Consider the following 26,054-nt stretch of genomic DNA (forward strand, 5'->3'; position numbering starts at 1 on the left):
ATATGAATAAAACTGCATATTTACTTTGGAGCTGCTTGCAGTTGCTGTTATTTTGGAGACTGCATAGCATTAGGCAGATAACTTTATTAGCATTTAGTTTTCCCACGCCAAGGAATGCTAACGGAGCAAATATATTTATAGTGCATCTCGTGAAAGTAAATTGTTTGCAAGACTTTCGCATATACGGTAACACTGTGACGTTAAACCTCGCAAGCAAAGAAGCTAAGTATTAAATTAGCTTTGGATTACCACGGAAGCTGTGACTATATACTAAGTATAATTGAATTTTCAAAGCAAGCGACATGTTCGATGTGCGTAAAGTACCGTACTTATTTATTTTAATACCAATTTAATTATTATTTAAAAAAAATGTTATGAAACATATGCGGATATTAAGTGGTACTTATGTTACATGTGCGCAAAGCAGCATTGTTGTATATTGTAATACGAATTTTATTATTATTAAAAAAAATGTTGTGGAACATATGTGGATATTAAGTGGAAGATATATTATATTTGCGTAAGGTATCATAGTTGTATATTTTAATATGAATTTCATTATTATTATTAAAAAATGCTGTGGAACATATGTGGATATCAAATGGAACTTATGTTGAATTTGCGTAAATTAGTACACTTGTGTATTTTAATATGAATTTCATTATTATTATTAAAAAAATACTGTGGAACATATGTGGATATTAAGTGGAACTTGGGGAAATAAACCCTCATTGATAAATAAAGAAAAATGCTGTATACAAAATAAACTATCAAATTTAGTTTCGCTTGAAGTTTAAGCTTTTAGCGGTATAGTTTTTAATTAATCGTTTAAGCAGGTTTTCGTTACATACATATGTACATATATTACATAAAAACCTTAATACAAATGTTCACGAATCATTATTATCGAAAGTGGTATTCTATGTAATATGATCAACCTTAAAAAGTGGTGGAACTTATGTGGACTTCATGAGAAAAGTATTTTATTTCGTTAAAATCTTGGGAAGGCTGGTTGCTTGTAAATAATATTACTCAAAAATATAAATTACCTTGTGGAATGTGTCTTATGTAATATGATCAACCGTAAAAATAATGTGGAACGTATGTGAACCCCATGAAAAACTTACTTTATTTTGTTAAAATCTTATGAAGACTATATTTTTCTAAATAATATGGCTCAAAAATAAATTACCTTGTGGAATGTAAGATGCGTTTTTTAAAAAATTTCCTTAAAACATTTTTAAATTGAGTTAAATGCGTTTTAATCAAAAAATATTAATTACTTTGTAATTCGCTAGACGTCTGATAGTTTGTTCTTAAAAGTCCAAGAACATATAATTTCACACTCAATGGCATTAGTCGCATATAATCTGTAAATAGCTTAGCACTAAGTAAAATTTTAACAACTTCTATGACGCACATTCATATCACTAATTGGCACGTTACTACATATGAAAGCCAACAAATTTCAAACCACTTGTTAACGCTCGCCAAAACACCTGTAGGATTTATCGATCCATAAGATTTGTGGCGAATTTGCTTACAAAGTGAATATGTGTACATATCTATATACTCATACATGTGTACTTATTCAATATTTATATACTTACATATATAAGGCTACACACACTAGCTGCATGCCTAACTCTTATTTCATTATTTTCACACTACACGTGATTATGTGTAATAATTACATGGGTACTTATATATGTGAATCCAGTCAGTTTCAGACGTCTGCGGATTTACATATCATACATTTAAATGTATGTATATATGAATTTGTGATTCTACGTATTTTACTTATCAACTCTGAAGTGTTGTCTAAAGTGCTCTCTAGCCACCGTGCGTAGTGTCTGTCGCGTGTGCGCAGCAGTACTTCCGACCACACACAGCGTGTAAAACATGAATATAAAAGTATGCTTTGTGACATACGTACACATCCAAAGTATATAATTACATGCAATTCTGTGTTATTATTTCTAAATTGTTGGTTAATCTTATCAACAACACTTTTTTATTTACTGTCATCGTTTGTTTGCCTATTTACATGCCAGCTTGTTAGGATGTGACATTTGTTTTTAGTAAATCATATATGTACATACTTCTACATGCATACCTTCTTCTTTTTTACATCAGCAAATATGTATTTTATTACTAATTCAACGTTTTGTGCAGAAATATCTACACAATAGAATGCAAAATTCAGTACTTTTATAAATTAATTGTGCTCATTTTTTCTAGCAACTGAAATATTTTAATGTGGTAATAAAAATAGCAAAATTTAAAATTTTTTCTACACGTATGGAATGTGAGTAAAATAGTTTTAATTTTATAGAAATAGAAATAGAATATTTATAGAAATTTTTATTAAAACTAAGTGATGTGGATTGTATGTGGACTCTAAGTGAAAATTATTGAATTATAAAAAAATTATCCTAATTTTTTGTAACAACTAAATTATTTCAATGTAGTAAAAAATAGAAAAATTTTATATGTGGAACGTATGTGAAATGTGAGTAAAACAGTCTTGAAACTAAAGAAATAATGTTTATTAATTATCATTAGTATTCATTTCTATTGAAATTGTGTGGATTGTATGTGGGCTCTAAGTGAAAAGTGTTGAATTAAAAAATAGTTTTCCTCCTTTGTAACAACTGATATATATACATATGTATTTCCATGTAGTAATAAAAATGCATCTGAAATGTGAGTAAAATCGTTTGAGTTTATGAAGATATTGTCTATTTTTTATCAATAGTAATTTTTTCTATTAAAATTGTGTGGATTGTGTTTGGAATTCGTTCCAAAATGAACTTTTTCGATACTGAGAGTGGAAATTTTTTATTTTTTATAATAAGTTGCCTTTTAATATGCAATATATGTATAATAAAAATAGAAATTTTGAGACTAGTTTTAAAATAAAATTTTACACTGTTAAGCTTAAAATTACTCGCAACTTAATTCTTTGCATTTGCTTTTAATGTAAACGCATAGTATTATATTATATATTTAAACAATACCGCAAGCACTAGATTTTGTTTACGCTCAAATAAATAAATATTGGACTTCTAGCGTTGCTCTATTTAAAAGCACATTAATTTAGCTAGAACTACACATTTAATATTAATGTAAAGTTGTGTAAATAATTGCTCTATTTCAAAATAATTTATTGTGTTTCGTGTTTTAGTGTAAAATATTTACACCACTACCACTTAAGCTGAATTAAGCGATAATTTTATTTTTTATTATTTCAATCAACTTTTTTTATTCTTTACTGGCACTGACTAAAACTGGTAATCAGCTTCAACAGTTGACTAACTTGTTGGACATTGTACTGTGATTGATCACGTTGACACTTCAAATCTTTATTTATGTAAAGACCTACCTACCATATGTATGCACATACATACATACTATAAATATGTACATATGCACATATGTATGTATGCCTAAGTGTCTAATTAAAATGATTGATTGCTGAATATTACAAGCATCGCAATTTGTTTATTTTAAGTTATTGTAGGTTAGTAGAACAGGTTACATGTTTTTATATAATATTTACATTAACAGGTGACTTTTCACGCATTTTGTTGAAGCTGATTTTTCAAATTTGATTAAACTAAGTATTGAATACACAATTTTAATGTGGAACTTATGTGGATTTTATGTGGAACTTAATTTTAATGCCAAATAAACATCGTAAATAGCAAAATTTTAAATATAAGCAGTTGATCGACATGAAAATTGTGTGGGACATATGCTGAAAATATTAAAAAATTTATTTGTGTTAAACTTTTTACACATTGACATTAAGTGTGTTATTAAACTAAGCATTAAATAATAAAATTTTAATGTGGAACATATGTGGATTATATGTGGAACTAAATTTAAATGTTAAATAAACATCGTAAATATTAAAATTTGAAGTATAAGCAGTTGGTCGACGTGAACCTAAATTCGAAGCATTATAAAATTTAATATTTTTTAAACTTTTTACACATTGACATAAAAATATTTTATTGCAACGTTCATGTGAATTATTTTCTAACTTTTCCCATATGGCTAGTGCCTAGAATAATTTAATATTTTTTAACTACTTAAAGCTACTTCTTTTTGTAATGCGCTCAAATTCTCCAAATGTTTAATTGCTTTTAATCTCTTCCAATAAAGTAATAAGATTCAGTTTGCTGCTATTCAAATGAAATAGAGGTAATTGAGGTAATAATTGAATTGAACTGCTTCATAAAATATATACAATGTTGCTTATCAAGTTTTATGTGACTGAATGTATTTAATAACTTTCTTTATAATTTTTAAACCATTTCATTATCATAAACCTTTAGCTGCAAATCTGCAGCTGTTATATTTCCGAAATATTCATATTTCTAATCTTCTTAATCTACAGACTAAATTGCGCTTATCTCTTAAGTTGAAGTTAATAACCTTTTTTGCCTTTATGGCAGTGTGCAACAGCACTTATTAGATTGTGCAAACAATTTATTCTGATTAATGATAAAATAAATAAAAATTTTATTTACATTTTCTTTGTGTTATGTTTTGTTTGATATTCGATTTCTTTGTTTATATATTTATATTTGAAGAAACTTTAAGCAATTCATACTGTGTAGGCATTTTTTCACTTCAAGGAAAATCATGTTACTCATACGCCCAGATGTACTTGCATTGCCTGGATAAAGTAGCAGTTGGAAAGAAGTTTTTATTTATTGTGAATATGATTTTTCTTGATTTTATAAATATTTCTATCTAAAATTACATAGATTTAATATTTATAAAAAAGATGTCAAACAAATTCAATATATTTAAAGTATGGATCCCATTTAAAGTATGTAACAATGCGCAAATATTTGTATACATTTCAAAGAATATTTTCGCATTCAATACAAATGTATTTCCATATGGTTTATTTTGGTCGAAATTTTATATTGGCCAAATAATAATACGATCCACATTTGTTCCACATATATACACACAATGTTCCGCACATTTTCGACCACTTATTCTTATTATATAATAAAGCTAAACACGACGTTCCACATTAGTCGCTTATTTATACGATTAGCAGGCTCTTAAAGTTATAACATACGGCCTGATCAAATCACATCTTCCTGGATTCATTCGTTTTTTTACTGTAAGCGCTGAAAATTGGTATTGGAAAACAACGGTATCCATTTTACATATGTATGTACATACATACTCACTTATATATTTGGCTCAAAATTATTTCTTCCTATTCATTTTTATACAATTGTGACTCACACACATAAGAACAAACAATGCAAGTCACAATGTCAAGTTCAATGCTCACTTGCAAGGTGGTTTTTTGAAAGAAAAAAATGAAAAAACAAACAAATTGCAATCATGTCATTTATTCTGTCAGCTTGTGTGTTTGTGAATCATATAAAAGACACTGGCAAATGAGAAAATTACAATTGTTGAATAATAAAATGGTGTGCCAAAAGAAAAATAAAGTCTCATGCGAGATAATTAGAAGTTATTGTAAGGCAACAATTGACTTTGTTTGACAAAACTTCTGACAATATTGATATATCAGGCCGTTAAAAATTACAGCAAAACTGTTTGTGTAAACTTATTTACCTTTTAATGCTTTGGAAGTAAAAATTGTTGCAATACATTAACAAGTATTTTTACGATTAAGTGTTAGAGTGATTTAATGTGTCTAAAAATATAAATATTAATGAAATTACATAAATATACGTTCCACATTGTATATTACAATCGGGCTTTGATTAGAAGTGCTTCGATGTGTTCAAAATACATAAATATACATATGTAATTATTTTAGAAATAAAAGTTTTTAGAAGTATTTTTACGATCCACATACGTTCCACATGCGTATTTTAAATGTTAGATTGCTTTAATATGTCTAAAATATAAATTTGAAATAATTTACATACGATCCACATATGTTCCACATTATATTTTGCAACTAATTATTTTAGAATTATTTTAGAAATGAAAGTTTTTAGAAGTATTTTTACGTTAAAGTACTTTAATATCTCTAAAATATAAATAGAAGGGTTTTAATGTGTTCAAAATACATGCTTCAGAAGAAATTATAAATTTTAACTAATTAATAATATGTCTAAAATCTAAATTTGAAATAATTTACATACGATCCACATATGTTCCACATTATATTTTGTAACTAATTATTTTAGAATTATTTTCGAAATGAAAGTTTTTCGAAGTATTTTTACGATCCACATACGTTCCATATGCGTATTTTAAATGTTAAAGTACTTTAATATCTCTAAAATATAAATAGAAGCGTTTTAATGTGTTTAAAATACATATGTACATGCTTCAGATGAAATTATAAATTTTAACAAATTTATATACGATTCATATGCATTCCACATTATATTTGAAAAAATAATTTGTTTAAAAATGCTATCATATGTCCAAAAAAGTTGGTGAAGCATAACTAAGTAGCTACGTTATGTTAGTAATAATTACGTTTCGTTTCAACTAAATTTAGTCTTTCTCTTATATGATTCAGATTTCTAAAAATTAACTTAAAAAATTTGATTCTTTTTCCTTAGAAATTACTCAACATTACTCTACTTTCATGTAGGTATTTCACAACTGCCAAAAATTTTTCTTACTAAAAATATGTGTTATTATTTGAACTTTGTTTGTTAAACCCAACAGGTTCGTCTTAAAAACCCCAAAATTGTAATTAGCGTCTCAAATGTGCGTGACTTCTACTCATATCTATATATGCGGTGTGTACATATGTTTGTGTGTTTATGCGTATAAATAGCTATTCGTGCCATACTTTCAAAAACATATATATTTACTTAAATACTTATGCACAAAAACACTATTAGAGCTAAACAATGACACACATTCACTAACAGACGCCAGATTTAACCGATTCTTGTTAGAGATTTATGCAGATGATCGATTGCGTTTCGTTTGCTGGGGTGATACTCTAATTACTTATTACTGATAATATCAATAATAAGTAAAATTAAAATTTAGTGGATGGATAAATGCAAAAAATTTACTGTAAATATCCATATATTTACTTTACTGTTATAAATCAACGTGTCATAAATAAAGTTTTGATAAATTGTGGTGAAATTATTTCTAATTAAATTGAATAATGTGGAATAATTATGTATATTATCAAGTCATGTATGATAAATTGGGGTATTTTTTTAATATTTAACCATCAACTACTTCAGCCTAGAAGTTCCAAATAATTCACAGTCTAATGGTTCACAAAACTCACAAAAATAACCTCAAACGACTTTCTAGTTCTAATTGCTGTAAAATTTTGAAAACTAGGATTTCATCTGTCACTAAATATTACTTGACATAAAAATCAGGCATGAATCTTTCTCTCAAAATGCATTTTATTTTGTGCTATGAAATTTAAAAATACTTAAAAATATGTTTTAACGCTTCGTAATAAAAAAAAAAATGTGGAACGTAAGTGGATGATATTTCAAAATATTGCTTTTGTATTAAATAACATTTTCATTGTCCTATGAAAGCTTAAGATGCTTAAAAATAATGTTTGTCGAGGTATAAAAAGTGGAACGCATGTGGAACATATTTGAAATAATATTAATTACAATATAAGAAATTGTTTTCAGTTAAATCTTTCTCTCTGCGACGAGTTCTGGTTTATTAGCTTCAATTATATGCTGCAGCAAGTCATTAGTATTCAAGCGTCTAAATTGGTTTGAAGCTTTCATTGAAAACTATCGGGAAATATGTGACTGGTGTTTCATGAAATAAATTTTTGATTATGAAAGTTAAAAATACTTAAATTTGATTTATTTTTTTATCGATATATAAAATAAAAAAATATGTGGAACGTATTTGAAATGATATGAATTACAATATATGCAATATATATAGTTTTAAGTTTAATTAGTCTCTCGACGACGATTTTTAGTTTATTAGCTTCAATTCTACATATATGTATGTATATATTGGTGTTCAAATGACTGAAATTTGTTTCAAGCTTCTATTGAAAACCATCGTGAATATGTGAATGGTATTTTATGAAATAAATTTTTGAGTGTGTAATGAAAGTTAAAAATACATAACATTTATTTATTTTTTTATCGATATATAAAACAGAAAATGTGTGGAACGTATGTGGTACATGTTTGAAATGATATTGATTGCAATATATTAAATAGTTTCCAACAAAAATATTTCTCTAGGCGCCGAATTCTACATTAGATTGGCTAAAAAATATAGAAATTATTAACAAAAATCATATACATAAATATGTATATCAGAGAAGGTGGTGGTTTATGTAGGCCAATTCAGATTCGAGAAAAACGTGTTTAAAGTTTTAGAAGCTGATTAAAAAATTCCTATAAATACGCTCATACATATATTATAGCTATAAGCTGTAGTGACTCGATCTGAACAATTCCGGAGCAGCACTGAAAGCAAAGCTTTCACTCCGGCTTTCTTTGCTTCGTTGTTAAAGTATGAATTATCAAGCAAAGCGAGGAAAGCTGTATGTGAATGGATCATAAGACATTAAAAGGCAGTGGCAAAGTGATAAGATATTGTTAGTTGACAGAGCTTGTATTAACATAAGACAAGGTTCAACAAACGTGACGTCATTTCGTTTGGTATATGGATATCATATGTCATTGTTTTGCTATAAGCTTTGGAAAATCTATTATTTTGGAAATATATTATACATTCCTTTTAATTCGTGTGTATGTATGTAGATATATTGACAAAAGCACTAAAAATGTATTTATAAGTGTGTCTTTTTTGAATAGCAAACTTTACTACAATTACAACTACAACGTACAGGCCACATAAATATCAACGAATTTCGAATATGGACAAAAATTTGGAGATTGCCATTTGGGTATGAAAAAATGTTCAAAAAGAACAAAATTGCAACAAAATAACAACTAAGTAATTTGCGGCTAGAATATTGCTATATTTTACAAGACAAATTCCAAAATTTACGTCACCACTTCACTTAGGTTAGCAGGTCGATCGGAACGCCGAACTCTCTTGCAGCGCTTAGAAAGCCAGTCTGTTGTGTTAACCACATGCCTTACTGCTTGAAAATGTCGTAGCACCTCAACAATTTCACCATTAAATGCTATTTTCCCTGCTAAATAGTAGTGATCTAGAATTTCTAGCATTCGTTGTTTTCGCTTTTGCGCCGACTTCAAATCAAACTTTATCGCAGCACTTGACATTTGACATATCAGTATAAACAGATAACTCTATGTAAATATTAAGTACGCAAGTGAGTACAAAGTTGTCGCTATACGTCACACAAGCAGCATGGGTAATTGTAGTATTAGTTGCGCCTCCCAAAATTCGCATTCACTTATCACCCACAGCTGATTGGCTATGTGTTGTTGACAGCGATTTATTGCCCAAAACCGTGGTGTTGTCTCATCTATTTACTATTTAAGTTCGCCTGTTACTTTAGTGTCGCACAGTGATGTGCATGTGTCTACGGGATCGTCGGGTTCAGTCAACGACTTTCGGTACTGGTTTAGTAATTTATTTAATTTTGCATTGCTTTAGAGTGGTTTGCTATGATCGTGTAAATAAAACCTTGCACAGTTTATGTCGCCAAATCAGCTGATACAAATTACAGAATTTCAACATGATCATCTGATCAAAAAGTATGCATATTTAGATCGCACATGATCGTTATGCATATTTTTTACATCACTCATCCATGTTACTGACCTATGCTTTGTCGTCGACAACATTATTTATGATAAGTGCGAGTCCATACTGCTGCTCGTATGTAGTTTTCATAGTGCACACACACACGTACGCGTTACACGCGTGCAAATATTTGCTGTGACAGTTTGTAAGATATTCTTGTTGATTAGTTAAATTAACAAAAACAACAAGAAATATTATGAAAAAAAAAACTTTCGAAGTAGGAGGAGCTGCTGCATTGATTTTAAGTGTTCCGCCAATATGTGACTCTAGCTGGACAGCTTTAAAAGGCCACGTGTACAAGCTATAAAACGCAGTTAGCCAAAACGTAAGCTTCTGTGAACATATGTACTTTTGTGCCTGGACGGTCGGCGTATTAATAATTGGTAAAAAAAATAAATAAAAATGTTCATAATTTTTGGAATATGAATAAAATCCTTCTTAAAATTTATATATTAAATTTTTAACAAAAGTGTCAATATTGCAAGAAATTGTATCAATAGCGCTTATACATCTACCATAAATTAACTGAAGGAAAAAAGAATTATTGTTTCTTCTAATAAAGTGTAAGAGTATTGTCGGTGGTGTTTGGCATTGAAAAAAATCAGTAAAAAGACATTAAATGATTGCGTAGAAAAGAAGGATTGCTTTGTATAGAAGCTTCCGTTTAATATATATCGATTTCCACAAAAGAAAAGTTGTGGAACATATGTGGATGGTATTTAAAATTGTTATAGATTTGTTATGTGCTATCTAAAAAGTGAATTTCTGCATAGTAACACTTTAGAAAATTAAATTGACGCTTGTTATATGAAATAAATTATGTGGAATTTAAGTGCTAAAACATCGAAACAAAATGATCGCGTAGAAAAGTAGGAGTGCTTTAGAAAACCGCGTCTGTTAAACATATACTTATTTTTATTAAAAATTATGTGGAACATATGTGGATGGTAATTTAATTTCACTTACATTTGTTATAAGTAATTAAAAAAGTGAATTTTAGCATAGCAACGTTTTAGAATATTCAATTTACGCTCGTTGAATGAAATAAGTTATGTGGATTCTAAGTGCTAAAATCTCGGAACGAAACGCTCGCGTATAAAAGTTGTAGTGCGTTTTCTTTAGAAGTTTCGTTAAACATATACTTATTTTCTTAAAAAAACTTATGTGGACATAGATATGTAATGTGGATGGTATTTAAAACTCATTATTTTTGAATTATTATTATTGAAAAAGTGAATTTTTGCATAGAAATACTTTAGAGCAATAAATTTACGCTTGTTATATAAAATATGTACATATGTATATGATGTGGAATCTGAATGCTTAAGTGTCCGAAACTATTTTAGAATGAATTTTATGAAATAAAAAACAACCAATAATTTGATGCAGCGTCATTGAAATATTGCACAAAAATTTAGAGTGGGATGTAACAAAAGTGGATAAATGATAATATTGTAGACTAAGGAACATTTATTTTGTTTCATAACCTTTAATTTTTTACTTCCATCAAAAGTGGTCTTACTTGTTGAAATGTTTTGAAAAATAATAATTATAATTTATTTGTTTAAATATTGGTATGTATATTGCTTGTGGTCCAAGCCACTTTATACAACAGCTTTATGTAAAATTTTGTTTATATCCAAATGATCGAATTTTGTTTCAAGATTCTACTAAAAAGTATTGTGCTTAAGTGGAATTAGATTTTAGATTGTGCTGTTACAGTTAAAAACACTTAGAAATTATTTTTTCACCGTATGGAAAATGAAAAAAGAAAAATGGTATATTTTATGTGAATTTAATTTTAAGCTGTGCAATGTGAGTTAAAAGTACTTACAAATTATTTTCTATCCATATATAAAATAAAAAATATTTGTGGAACGTATGTGGAACATAATTGAAATTTGTTTTTTTTATTGAATATGAGGTTTTATCAACTTTGTGAATATATTTTAATGCAATTATTAACAATTACTACATGCTGTAGTGTTATTGTTATGTAATTGCATCTTAGTAAATTTTCGTGAAAGTTAAAAATACGACCAACATGTTTTTCTACCAATTTAGAAAATAAAAATTATGTGGAACGTATGTGGAACATATTCTTAATTGCATTTTTTTAGTTAAATATAAGGTTTTACCAGTTTTTTACAGTTTCGAGAAAGTTAAAAATACGACCAACATGTTTTTCTACCGATTTAGAAAATAAAAATAATGTGGAACGTATGTGGAACATATTTTTAATTGCATTTTTTTTTAGTTAAATATAAGGTTTTACCAGTTTTTTACAGTTTCGAGAAAGTTAAAAATACGACCAACATGTTTTTCTACCGATTTAGAAAATAAAAATAATGTGGAACGTATGTCGAACATATTTTTAATTGTATTTTTTTAGTTAAATATAAGGTTTTACAGTTATTTTAGCATTCATAAACAACTAGCATTTATAAACAACTAGTTCATGTGTTGTTTCCCATATATTTGCACTAATTTTATGCGCTTTAAGTATTAATTTTTTACGTTTTTTGATGACAGTATTATGTAAACTACCTTATAGTTACTACTTTTACTTTTTGTCAAAAACGTAACTTATATTAATTTACAATCAGTTGCTATCAATGTAAACAGATAATTTTTACCACCATTTCACATGGCAATCGCGGTATCTTAACTTGGCAGTGTTAAAAAAATTCATGACATAACTTCAATGCAACACATTTTATAGCATAATTCGGCGACAACAATAATTGCGCTTGTATATTTGTAAATAAAGTCACTTGTATCTAGTGGTATAGTATATTTTATCAGTACTCTGTCACACTGATCCAATGTCGAACTGCAAATAAAGATAACAAGGGCCATATTTTTTATGATTCTGTCAACTGCCAATTAATCAAAATGTTTGAGTTCACGTCTTCTAGTTAGCAATTAAATGTCAATACATACTTACCTAAATGTGTATATCAATATTAATACACATGTACGAACGAGTAACTGTAAAAACATACGCGTAGAACCATCCATCTGATTAGTTTGCTATCTGCTGATATTTTTTTTATGTATATGCATATGTGTATAATATTTAGCCAAAACAATATCACACACACTCCCACAATTCAATACAACAACACTTTAATCGCAATTTTTTTTTTACTTTCTTTTCGCCTTATCAAACACTAGAAGCCAATCAATTTGAAAAACGTTCGTAAATTTGCAATCGAACATTTCAAACGCAGACGCGCACCGCACGGCAACGCAACAAGACAACCTACGCCATTGGCAGCTGGCAGCGCAGGGGTAGCGAATCGTGTGTACGTTGGCAACGGCGACGAAGCGGGCACTTCGTCAGCAATCTCATTGAGCGCTGGTAGCATCAAAGTAACACGATTGTCATCAGTGGACGCACTCGAACTAGCAAGTGTCGTAAAAGTTTCGAAGTCGACCGGAACTAAGCCGAAACTTCCGAAACGTTTACTAGCGACACCAACAACAACAGCAACAGCGATCACACCACGCACTAGCTTACGTCACAAACAGTATAAACAACGTCTACAACAACATCCGTACACCGATGTGGTAGTGGATGCAAGCGAATTCAGAAAGATGGCACAACAGAATGGTGATAATGAGTGAGTATAACCAAAAGTTAAAGAAAAAATTAGTAAACATTTACTCAATTTCAACTAACACTCACACTTTTACTCACTCTCTCCCATCTTTCTCTCACTCACCGCAGAACTAAACCTCTCACACAGGCTTACCTAACGGAGAAGCCGAAAATACAACCGAAGTATGACGTGCATCGTGATGTTTTATCCCACGAGGTGGTCATCAAACAGACTGGCTATGGTGCGCGCGACAAAAGCATACCATCGGGTGTACGTCGCTCTTGGGAGCATTGGTCCTTTCTGTCGCTGTTTGTCGGCATAATACCGATTGTACAATGGTTGCCACGCTACTCGCTGCGTCGTGATGCTATGGGTGATCTTGTGGCTGGTATAACGGTGGCGATTATGAATATACCCCATGGTATGGCGTACGGTATATTGGCGGGTGTGACACCGGGTTGTGGGCTCTCGCTGGCCATTTTCCCCGTGATAGTCTACATGATATTGGGCACATCGAAGCACATATCGATTGGCACTTTTGCTGTGATATCTATGATGACATTGAAGGTGGTACAAACATATGCCACCGAAGATCACTTGTTATTAGCACCGTCGGTGGCGATAAATGGCACGTTGGGTGATGCAGCGGAAGCCGTAAAGGTGGCTGAGATAATTACGCCCGTCGAAGTGGCAACAGCGTTGGCGTTTTGCACGGGGTTGTTACATGTAAGTGTTGTGAAGGATTTGAATTAATGCAACTTGAGTGGAATATTAAAAGTTGTAGGTCTTTACAAAGCAGTGTCTGTTTTATTTAATTAAATTAATTTCGAAAAAGTAATATTCTGTTGACTATACGACTAAATAACTTACGTTCGGAAATTTCGAGTGCGCGATTCGGAAGCAAGTAAAAATATTGCTGTACAATGAAAATAGACGTTAAAAGGTGTGGAACGTATGTGTACCTTTTGTGGGTCGTATGTGGAACACAATTTGAAAGAAAGTTAATTGTTAATATACGTTAAAAAGTGTGGATACTGTGTGGGTCGTATGTGGATCATAAGTTGAAATTGATGCAAAAATAATTATTGAAAACACTTTACATTTATTTATGAATAATTTACGTAGTATTGCCGAAAGCATGTGATATTGCAGCGAAACTGACATCGAAAATGTAATTATTATACAAAAGTTTAAAAATTATTCTACAAATGTGTAATGTACCATTCGATGACATTATTTTAAGATTCCATAACGTGGAGCATATTTCCATATTTCGAAAATTTATATACAATGCTTTGCAGCTTTATAATAAAATTGAATACTGTATTTATGTCCAAACCTTACTCATAATATTTTTGTTTTTCTACCTTACAGCTCGGCATGGGCTTCTTTCGTCTGGGCACATTATCAGCACTACTTAGCGAGCCACTGGTCAATGGCTTTACTACTGGCGCTGCCGTACATGTCACCGTTAGTCAGTTGAAGGATGTGCTCGGTGTGCAAGTGCCACGCTATAAGGGGGCTTTTAAAATTGTCTTTACCGTCATCGATCTCTTCAAGTCTATACCAAAAACGAATATCGTGGCGCTTGTCATTTGCCTCTGCATTATGGTCTTCATGACGATCTGCAATGAATGGCTTAAGCCGTGCCTAAAGAAACGTTGTCGCTTGCCTTTCCCCGGCGAGTTGATATCCGTTATAGGCGGTACCTTGATCTCACGTCTACTCAGTCTGCATGACAACTATGGTGTGACTTTAGTCGGTGATATTCCGAAAGGTTTACCTATGCCTGAACTGCCGCGTATGGATTTAATACCAGTGGTGGCGGTGGATTCCATTGCTATAGCGATTGTCAGCTTCTCAATTGTCATGTCTATGGGACTAACATTTGCGCGGAAACATGCATACGAGGTGCGTGCTAATCAGGAGCTCTTCGCATTGGGCATGGCCAATTGTATATCCAGTTGTTTCTCTTGCTATCCACTGGCATGTTCACTGTCGCGTTCCGTTATACAAGAGCAGACCGGCGGTGTGACACAGATAGCATCACTCGTATCAGCCACATTGATTATAATGACATTGCTGTGGATGGGTCCGTTTTTCAGCACACTGCCACGGGTAAGTAGTAGACTCATCCGATGAGTAGCATTGTACAAGTATTTATAGAGTTCTTCTTTGCTTTGTAGTGCGTGTTGGCGGGCGTTATTATTGTTGCGTTGAAGCCAATGTTCCTGCAGGCCAAAGAGCTTAAGAAATACTCTAAACAAGGCAAGTTGGAGCTTCTCACATGGCTTACGACCTTTGTACTGGTCGTATTGATCGATATTGATTATGGGTGAGTATTCGTATGAAGGATTTTAATAACTCCAGTAAACAAACGACTGGAGTAGGAGCTAAGAATTTTTAATAAAAGACATGTTGTTCTTGTAGCTTCCAAGCTACCAAGCTGACCGTTCCTGGTTGCATATAAATCTAGGTTCCGATTGCATAGGCCAGAAATCGGTGTGCCGTTGTGACAGATAGGTCTCTAGCCTGTGAATAAGAGATGTAAAGTCCGCATTCCATCTCAGAAGTCAGACTGTTTTAATGCTTATGTGTTTTTAGTTAGCTGAGAACAGTTGCTTGACAAATATGTAACCTGCTTTTGGTTCACTTAGACAGTGTTATATAGTTCTAATATATACTATGGCTTATTAGCTACCAAATAGGATCACTGGAAGGTTAGGCTTTTTTAGAAAACTGCTTATTTTCCTTTCAGATTTTTTAGCAGAATAAGCCTCTCTATTACTTACCCTATTTCTTAGCCCTCTGAGAAATAGGGAATATTTCTACGCTAAATTTTTTTTAAATAAATAACGATTAAAGCTGTTTATACCTAGGTCTTACTTGAAACACTAACTCTAGATATGTCCACTTAGAAGAATGTTTTCATTTCTGCGGCCTTTATATGAAGCTGAAACGTTCCCAACAGTGGCCTGATTCCGGCTTTCCTTACTCATACTAATTCCCTCTCTTCTCAATTCACAGCCTCCTTATCGGCATTTTAATTTCATTGTTGGCGCTCTACATAAAGGGTCTGAAACCATATTGCTGCCTATTGGGCACCATACCCGAAGCACCCGCCGTCTATGTGGATCTCAATCATCATCGCAACGCGATTGAAGTGCCCGAAACGAAAATCTTCCGTTACGTGGGCTCACTAAATTTCGCAACGAACATGTATTTCCGACGTTCCCTCTACGACATTATCGGTTTGGATATGAAGAAACTGCAACGCAATAAGACAGCCGTACAACAGAATGGCAAAACCATTGAAAATGGTGAAGTGTCACAATTGAATAACTTCAATTTCCTAATATTGGATTTCTCCATGTTGGGTCACGTTGATGTGGCGGGTTGTAAAGCGATAACCGATATCATGAAGGAACTCAAAGCGCTGGGTGTGCGTTTATTCATCTCCAGTCCATCGGATCGCGTGTACGATACATTAGTGCATAGCATGGCGTTGGGCGAGGGACCGTTCGAAACTTTCCCCACACTACATGATGCTGTGGAATATGCCAAGGCTTGCCGGCTGGCATGAGACTTAATGTACAGATTTGCAAATGGGCGTGTAAGATATATAAATAATAATGTCTAAGGCATTAAGTACACTGTAAATAAAAGTGTAAATAACAGTAGCTGTGAAGCAAACCCGGGGTTGCTAACTCCGCTAATAAATTCAGTTGCGTAGCGCAATCTAGGAATTTTATATACATTTTAGGGAGCTTGTACCTTGAGTGAGTGTTAAGAAACAAAAAACCATAAAGATATAATAATAAAAATTAAGCAAAATTATACTTAACTAGCGTGCTTATAGCAAATTGTAAAAAATTCTTAATAGTAATAGTTAAAATTTAATTGATATATTAATGTTAAACATTTATTTTTTGAGTTTTTACTGAAATTGCAACCACCTAATATAAAATATATACGAAAGAAGGTACAACGACGTTAACTACAAATATAAATTATTTTTTTTTTATGTATATACATATAAAAACTATATACAAAATAAAAAAAATTGTAATATAAGTTGAAAATAAAAGAAAACTTATAAATAAATAATATTACTATTTACAGCGCAGTTTATATATGCAAATATAAAAAAATATAAAATACATAAAAATTTACTTATTAATATCCGGTTTATAACTGGATAATTTAACTCATTAATTCCGGCTTATAACTATTTGTGTCCACAAAGTAAAACCAAATCAAAAAATATTTTTTTTGTACATTTTAATTTATTTAGAATTTGTTTAAATATAAAAAACAATAATTAAATTTTATAAAAAATATTAAAACCAAACTGGGACCCCAACGCGATATTAAAAAACTTTTATCTATTTATTAAATTTGTATATATTTATTAAATGTATTTATTTATTTAATAAATTTAATGTTTTTGTTGTTCTAACTAATTATTGTTGCATTACAATGCTTCAAATATAATTTTAGCACAAAAGCTTTTCTTAAAGTGGTTTAGTTTCAAAATTCATAAAAACCGATTTCAGCTGTTTTACCTTGTTGGCACAGATAATTGTACTGTAAATAATAAAAATATAAAATTATTGTGAAACATGTACTTAGTGTTACATATAATAATTATGTATGTAAATTAAATAATAAATTAAATACGATATATTTTATATTAATATATGAAAAATATTATATATTTATATTAAAATTGATGCAGAAAATATAACTGTTTAGCAAAAAAAATCTGCAATGAATAATAAAGTCATAACTTAATTAAAAATACTTATTAAGTTAAATTGGGTTTAAGTAAAAAAATATATATTTTTATTAAAAAAAGACGTGAATCAATTAAATTGTAATATTGCATATAAAAACAATAAAATATAATACGAAATTTCCATATTTTTTGATTTTTTATAAGACATAAAATTATTTGTAGAATTTGTACCGCTACTTATAATAAACAAATAATAAAAAAATATGATCAAATAACTTTATATAAAACTATCACAACAAAATTGAGCCCATCTTATGAAAAAAAAATTAGACAAAATTGTATATATGTATATTTGTTTTTAATTCAGCTAAATATTTTGTTGCTGTATACATTTTTATTAGAAAGTTAAAATTCTGCTTGAGATTAATATTACTTAATTGATTGAATTTTTGTAAGGCAAATGTCATTATCATTGAAATCTTTTTAAATGTTAGAAAAAAATATTAAATATATTAAAAAAAAAATTATTTTTATTTTTTTTTTAATAAATTTAATAAAAATTTAATCATTTTTATTTTTTTTTTTTTTTTTTTAGTTTTATTAAATTAAAAAAAAATATTGGCAATATTGCAATTATAAAGAAAAAGGTTGAAAATACAAAAAAATGTATATTTAAATTAAAAAAAAAATTGGGAACGTGAGCTTGAAAACTTAATTTAGTGTCATAAAAATTAAAAAGAGCGTATTTTAAGAACAAAATAAAATAAAATAATTGGCCGCATATTTTTTGTTTTTATTATAAAATTAAAATTAAATTTTCTTATTTAAATTAAAAAAAAAAATGGGAGGGGAGCTTAAAAACATAATGTTAAAGCTATAATAATTAAAAAGAGCGTATTTTATGAAAAAAAAAATAAAATAAAATATGTTTCCGCACAGTTTTTTTTCATTACAAAATTAAAATTCAATTTGAGGTTAAATGCTTTTAATTGAATGGAGTTTTATAACGCAATATGTAATTATCATTGATATTTTTTATTACATTGAATATCAAAAACCTAAAATTTTTAAAATATGCATTGGATTTATCTAAATTGCAAAAATAAAAATAACTTAATTAAAAAATAATGAATTAATTAATTTAAAAAAAAAAATAAATTAAAAAAATTGAAAAAAGCTTAGAACATAAAAAATATTTTTTACGATATTAATATAATCTTGTTTTTTGTTTTTAATAAAAAAAATCTTCTTTGTTTGAAAGTTATTTTTAAATTTATTCCTAATTTATTATCAAAAATTTCTTAAATTGAAATATAAAAGTTCGTGAAAAATAGACAACAATTAAACTTAATAGTTGTTAATAATATTGTATATAAACTTTCTGCAAATATGTGATGTCATTTGAGCATGAGTAAACGTGTTGTGCAATATTTCAAGTAAAATATTATATAAGCGTATATTTATATAAGTAATTAGCTAGTTAAGAGAGACTATACGATTAACAAGTGCCTCCAAAAAGCCAGCCATAAGAGGTGTCTAAATATTTACTACAACAATGTATATACATAGTATATACATATGTACATATGTATATGGTGCTTAGAACTTAATTTATTAAAAAAACCGTATTAAAAAGAAAATATTGAACATTAAATAAAAAAATACATAACTAGTGCTTGACAGTCAAAACCGTAATATTTTTAAAGCAGCAATAATTGAAAATAAATCATTTAAATGCAAAACACAATTTGGTTATATTTATTTTTTTAATTAGAAAAATTTCAATTATTTATTTAAAATTATTTTTTGCGTTTTTCGATTGTATATTAAAAATAAAAAAAGTCAAATATAAAAAAAACTATAAAAAAATTTTTAATTCCTAAAACAAATTGTTTAAAATTGCTAAAAAGACCGAGAACTTATTTTAATGTATTTTTCAAGTCAAAATAATTTAAATGTAAAACACAATTTGGTTATATTTATTTTTTTTTATTAAAAAAATTCCAACTGATTGTTTAAAATCACGCAAAAAGACAAATAACTTCATTTTTTGATTTTTTTTATTCTAGTGCACATAATATAAAAAATGGTCATAATATAAAAAATTGTATTTTAAAAAAATTTAAATGTCAAAAAAATTCTTTCAAATTCAATATGTTTTTCAAGTGGTTATTAAAAGTAAATAATAGTCAAAATAAAACAATAATAATGTATAAAATTTAAATTTCTAAAACATTGTAAACAATATTCGATTTATATACATAAATTGTACTTAACATATGTATTTTGTAGACTTGAATGCTATAACGACTGCAAACAATAAAATATTTTTTAAACCACTTTTAATTTCATATATAATTTTTGTAAATTTAAACCAAAACGAACAATTGTTATGTAGATGTTGCAAATGAAGCAAGTTTATAAGTTGTATATTTCTAATTAAATTGTTATAAGTAAAATATTATATTTTATTATGCAATATACATACATAACTACATAACCTAAAAGTAATAAAAGTGATGCGCAACTATTCAGATACATATGTATGTAAAATGCAATGAGAAAAGCATGAAAAAAACATTTTGTTAATAAAAATAGTTGAGTATTTTTTACAAAATGAAAAATTGTTTGATTTCTTTTTTTAATAAAAATATAACAAACATAAAAAATAATCGCGAACATATATTGTTAACATATTTATACATATATTTTATAAAAAAATTGAAAAAAAAAATTAAAAAAATATATATACTACATACATACATACGTATTTTAAGTAATAAAATATTCTGAAAATCTTCAACTTTTTCTCGTAACCATGAAAAATTAAGGATTATTTATTAATTAAATAATCGTTATGAAATTCATAAAATGAAAATCGCGTGCGATAAAAAATTCAATGACAATGCCAAGAAAATAAAGAAAAAAATATTACGGAAACCTGTGGTCACAGTCACTTTAACAGTGAAAAATTAGATATGATTTATTAATTCAATAGCCCAAAAACCGCATTCGATGAAAATTTCATTTTACACTGCTAAAAAAGGATTAACAAAAATCTGTGTATGTTTTCCGTAACAATGCAAAATTATACATTATTAAAATCAACAATATAATTATCAATCGCATACGATAAAAAAACCTGTTACAAATGCAAAAAAATAACATGCATAACTTTTCAAAATCAATGTAGAAACTAAAATCGCATGCGATAAAAATTTTAAATGACATCAATAACACGTAGGGATTCCCTGTATATTACGCACATACACACATACACACATATATGTGTATTTTCCCATCAAAACAAATTACCGCGTTCATGTGACCTCAACGAAATTACGCGGTGTGACCTTAAACTAAAAAGTGTTCAGATAACAGGTGACGCCATACATGTAAATCTATGTATACGGATCAATGAATCGACACAACTAATTAACAGTTATTACCAGTAAATAAGGCATAAAATAAAACAAATATTTAACAAAACGGCGACAACATAAACAAATTTTAGTTTGGCAAAGCGTTTAGTGGTATGCGATGCGCTAATTGGCTTGTCTTTTAACTCTATCTAGCTAGGCGGTGGCCTACTGTAAGTGCTACACAGTAATACAAAGTTTCCAAATATCGTGACCAAGTTCGCGCCAACGATTTTTAATAATTTTCAAAAACTATGACGAGTACAAACGTTTTAACAGGTATGCACAAGCAGAATAACTTGTATTTTTCAGAGTTGCGTTGAACTTTGTTGACAGTTGATGAAATATTGTATAAATAAATAAATATATATAGTTTAAAAAAATAGGTTTGTATATATGGTATTTTTTATATATACTATATGTATATTTATGCATATTTTGAAATAAAAAATAAATTAAATGTTAGTTATATCGGATGTTCTGCTATTTTGCTGAGAGTTTCCTCTATGAAACGTGATGGCAGCACTACCTTCACATATGCTAATTTGAAAACAGCTGTCAAATAAGAATTGTTTACATTTTATTTCTCGTTGTGTACATTATTTTGTTTCTATAACTATGGATAGTTCTGAGGAAAAGGTAATTTTCCATTAAATTCCATTTAGATATTTACAAATAAAATAATTTTTAATTTAAGTTCTCGTGGACGCAACAATTGACAATGAAACTCATACAGGAAGTCGAGCGTCGTCCATGCATTTGGAGCCGTGTAGATGGTGATTATTCAAATAAAACAATGAAAGCAATAGCATTTGATGAAATCGGTGAAATACTAAATGTGCCAAGCGCCAACGTACGTGAAAAATTTCGAAATCTACGCATAAATTTCATGCAAGTGCATAAAAAGAAATTGTCTGCCGGTAGCAGAGCAAACTATGTACCAAAGTGGGAGTTTTACAATGCATTACTATATATGGCGGATATGTGTGGAGCTTCTTCGATATCTTCTGCCTCGTCAACAACATCAAAATCAACAAAACGACGAAAATTGCGCGATTACAAAACAGATATACAAGATACACCTATAACTACAGATCCACTGTCTGACGATGGCAATAGCTCACAGACACAATTTAGCCACGACAAAGAGCCACGTTCAAAGTTTGTCGAATATGTAACACCCTTCAAGAGAACAACAGAAAATTTAAGTGAAACGGAAATGCCTGCTAAAAGAACCGCAGAAAAATTTGGCGAATGTATAGCAATGTCGCGATCATCGCATGCAAAATTTGGCGAATATATAGCATTTAGTCTTGAAAATCTCGACGACACGCAATTAGTTAAGAAAACAAAAGCTAAAATACAGCTCATCATATCCGAAGCGATAAGAGAACGTGCCATGGCCGAATTGGCGCAGTGCGAGTCTACTGCGGAATTTTAAAACGTTTTTTATTGACATATCCACACTCCATGATACTTAAAACTCGAGTTAATTTGCCTCTATTTTTTGGAACACTGGCAGTACAATGCTTTGATATAGTATATGAGTCCCTTATTATAGTATTTAAATATAAGGCGGCATTTCGAAAAAACTATACTGAGTTTTGGGCCACTAGGACATTCCAAGAAACGATATAGCAGATGAGATTGCCAAGAATGATATCTGCCTGATCATCGAACCAATATAATAAATTTGAAAGTCGCTGACAGACAGATCAGGGTGATATCGAATGCCTTAAGGTCATTCAAGATCATCATCTTACAAAATTTCATTCGGAATGTCATTTCATAATATGAAGTAGATCGGTTTAAAAAAGACGATAAAATTAAAAATTTTTCATGTTAAAATAACGATACTTGAATTTAAGCTATTAGATTATTTTAAGGTTCTTTAAGATCTATAACTAAGTATTTTATAAAAACAAATGACTATTATGTATGTAAGTACATCTGTTATTGCTGTCACAAATTAAATTTACAAATAATATATACATATGTATATATATTTATATGTATGTACATATAAACACTTTGCATACATATAGCGTTCTTGTTATTATTGTAGCAACGTAAAATAATGTAAAATATAAATAAGGTTTCATTTACTATGTAAGGAAATTTTATAAATAATTTTTAAAAGTATTTTTTTTTTATTTTTTTTATATTATTTTTTTTAATTTGTAAGTTAGTTTTTTTTTTTTTAATTTTTTAATTAAGTTTTTTTAATTTTTAAACTAATCTTTTAAATATTTTAAATTAATTTTTTTTTTTAAATAATTTTTTTTTTAATTTTTAAATTAATTAATTTTGTTGTTTTTTTATTAATTTTTTATTTTTTAAATTTTTTTCATTATTAATTTTTTTATTTTTATAATTATTTATTTTTTTATCTTTTTTAATATTTTAAATTAATTTTTTATTTTAAATTATTTTTTTAATTTTTTAAGTTTAGACGTGTGCTCTTCCGATCTATTGTTTCGTTTGTTTTTTTATTTTTTTAAATTTTTTCCTATTAATTTTCTTATTTTTTTTATATTATTTTTCGTATTTTTTTAATTAATTTTTTCAATTAAATTTTTCAATTAATTTTTTTTAATTCATTGCGAATTCTTGTCAGGTTAAAGGTATGTGAATTTGGCTACAAATAAAATATGCAAAATATAAGTAAGGATTAATTTAAATTATTATTTTTTTTCAAACTTACTTTTTTAAGTTTTTTAAATCATTATTTTTCTTTTGTAATTTTTTTAAATTAATTTTTTTGTTTTTTTATATTCATTTTTATTATTATTTTTCAATAATTGTCTTTGTTTTTTTGTTTAAATTAATTTTTTTTATTTATTTTGTTTTATTATAATTGTTTTTTATCTTTTTAGAGTATTTTTGTTATAATATTATTAAAGTATTTTTCAAATTATTTTTTTTTTATTTTTAATTTTTTTATTATTTTTATTTTATTTATTTTTTAATTTTTTATGTTTTTTTATTTTTTTATTTCTTTTTTATTTTTTTTTTTTTTTTTTTTATTTTTTTTTTTTTATTTTTTTTTTATTAATTTTTTTATTTTTTATTTCTTTTTATATTTTAAAATTTTTTTTATTTTTTTTATTTTTTTTTTTTTTTTATTTTTTTTTATTTTTTTATTTTTTTTTATTTATTTTTTTTATTTATTTTTTTTTTATTTATTTTTGTTTTTTTCTCACCTAAACTTTGCCATTTAATTTTCCCACACAATACTTGTTTGTTTATCAGTTTTGATATACATACATATGTATGTATGTACCATTTTTTGTCAAAGTAGTTCAAAGCTCTCGGCTGCCTTCAATATTACCACATAATTTTTTAGTTCGGATGCCTTTTACACATGCTAATTTGAGTTGTAACTTTTTTTCAGTTATTGTTGTTTTCGTTTTTAAACACATTTTATATTTATTGTTGCTGTTGTTGTTTTGTTTTCACTTGTAATTTGTATGTACTTACTTAAACATAGCCTCGAGCTCACCTGCCGTAGTCTAAGGTTGTGGTAATTTGAAAACAATTACTTTATTTCATGCGGCAGAGACAATAAAAATATAAATATGTATAGGTATATGTGGCATGTATGCATTTAAAGGCAACAACAATAAATAACTACTGTAAATAACATTTATAATGTGGCAAATGTGTTAATTTCACAGTGATTTGTGTTGTTTTCGTTTTCTGAGTGTTATTTTTGGCTACAACAAATACTTAATTTGGAGTATTCGGGTAAGTAAAATATTAAACGCACAAAATTGCATGTGATTTTGGGAATTGTGCGCACACTGCAAAGTGATGTCACTAATATCGGAATATAGTACAAAAAATCGGCTTCTAAGCTGTGTTTGAGCTGTTTTGGACAGAAATTTGTCCGAGTGAAAATGTCTGCCTCGACAACGATAATGTTAGTGAAAGAACTACTATATAATAGTATATATGTACATATATATGTAAGTTGGTCCTAGCGTTGTGATTTTTTAAAATTAAAAAATGTTGGATTAGTAACCACGTTTTCTATTTTTATTTCCGATTTTGGTATTAAAACCTAAATTTAAAATTTTTATATTCCATTTTGGTGATACATTTGTATTAAAAATTTTCGAAAATATTGAATTTCCAATTTTATATTTTAAATATAGATTTTAAAAGTAAAATTTTAAATTTTTGGTCTCAAACATCTTGTATTAAAAATATAGATAATATTTTTTTACTTAAAAATTGAAGTTAGAAAAAATATTTTTTCAATTTAAAAGCTGGAATGAAAAGGTATAAACAAGTTTAGATTTAAATATTGTATTCTACACTGAAACACTTTAATTAAAAACATTCAAATATTATATAAATAGGAAAAAAAGAGCTAAACTATTTATGTTGATATTTTATTAAAAATAAAAAATAGGATTTTCATTTCAAAAATACGCAAACGCTAAAAGGTGTAAGTTCTAAAACTTTTTTTTTTACTAATTAATTGTTTTAATAAATTATGATTTTTTAATTAATTTATTTTGTTTAATGGTTTTAATTCATTATTTTTTTTTAAATAAATTA

The 26,054-nt window shown here is 28.1% G+C and overlaps 2 protein-coding genes across 2 annotated transcripts; both read left to right on the forward strand.

The window, feature by feature from the left end:
- The first annotated feature begins 223 nt into the window (after nucleotides 1-223).
- On the forward strand, nucleotides 224-17,323 carry LOC120778047 (solute carrier family 26 member 10). Its single transcript, XM_040109722.1, has 6 exons — nucleotides 224-311; nucleotides 12,904-13,352; nucleotides 13,460-14,057; nucleotides 14,706-15,449; nucleotides 15,518-15,666; nucleotides 16,359-17,323. The coding sequence occupies exons 1-6, from the start codon at nucleotides 303-305 to the stop codon at nucleotides 16,912-16,914; spliced, it is 2,505 nt and encodes an 834-aa protein (XP_039965656.1). The 5' UTR covers nucleotides 224-302; the 3' UTR covers nucleotides 16,915-17,323.
- A 4,746-nt stretch (nucleotides 17,324-22,069) lies between these two features.
- Nucleotides 22,070-23,440, forward strand: LOC120777709. The gene is made up of 2 exons (XM_040109187.1): nucleotides 22,070-22,127; nucleotides 22,186-23,440. Exons 1-2 carry the CDS (start codon nucleotides 22,107-22,109, stop codon nucleotides 22,927-22,929), a joined length of 765 nt encoding a protein of 254 aa, XP_039965121.1. The 5' UTR covers nucleotides 22,070-22,106; the 3' UTR covers nucleotides 22,930-23,440.
- The last annotated feature ends 2,614 nt before the right edge of the window (nucleotides 23,441-26,054 follow it).

The sequence above is a fragment of the Bactrocera tryoni genome, chromosome 5 (genome assembly GCF_016617805.1).
Source record: "Bactrocera tryoni isolate S06 chromosome 5, CSIRO_BtryS06_freeze2, whole genome shotgun sequence".
Taxonomy (NCBI): Eukaryota; Metazoa; Arthropoda; class Insecta; order Diptera; family Tephritidae; genus Bactrocera; species Bactrocera tryoni.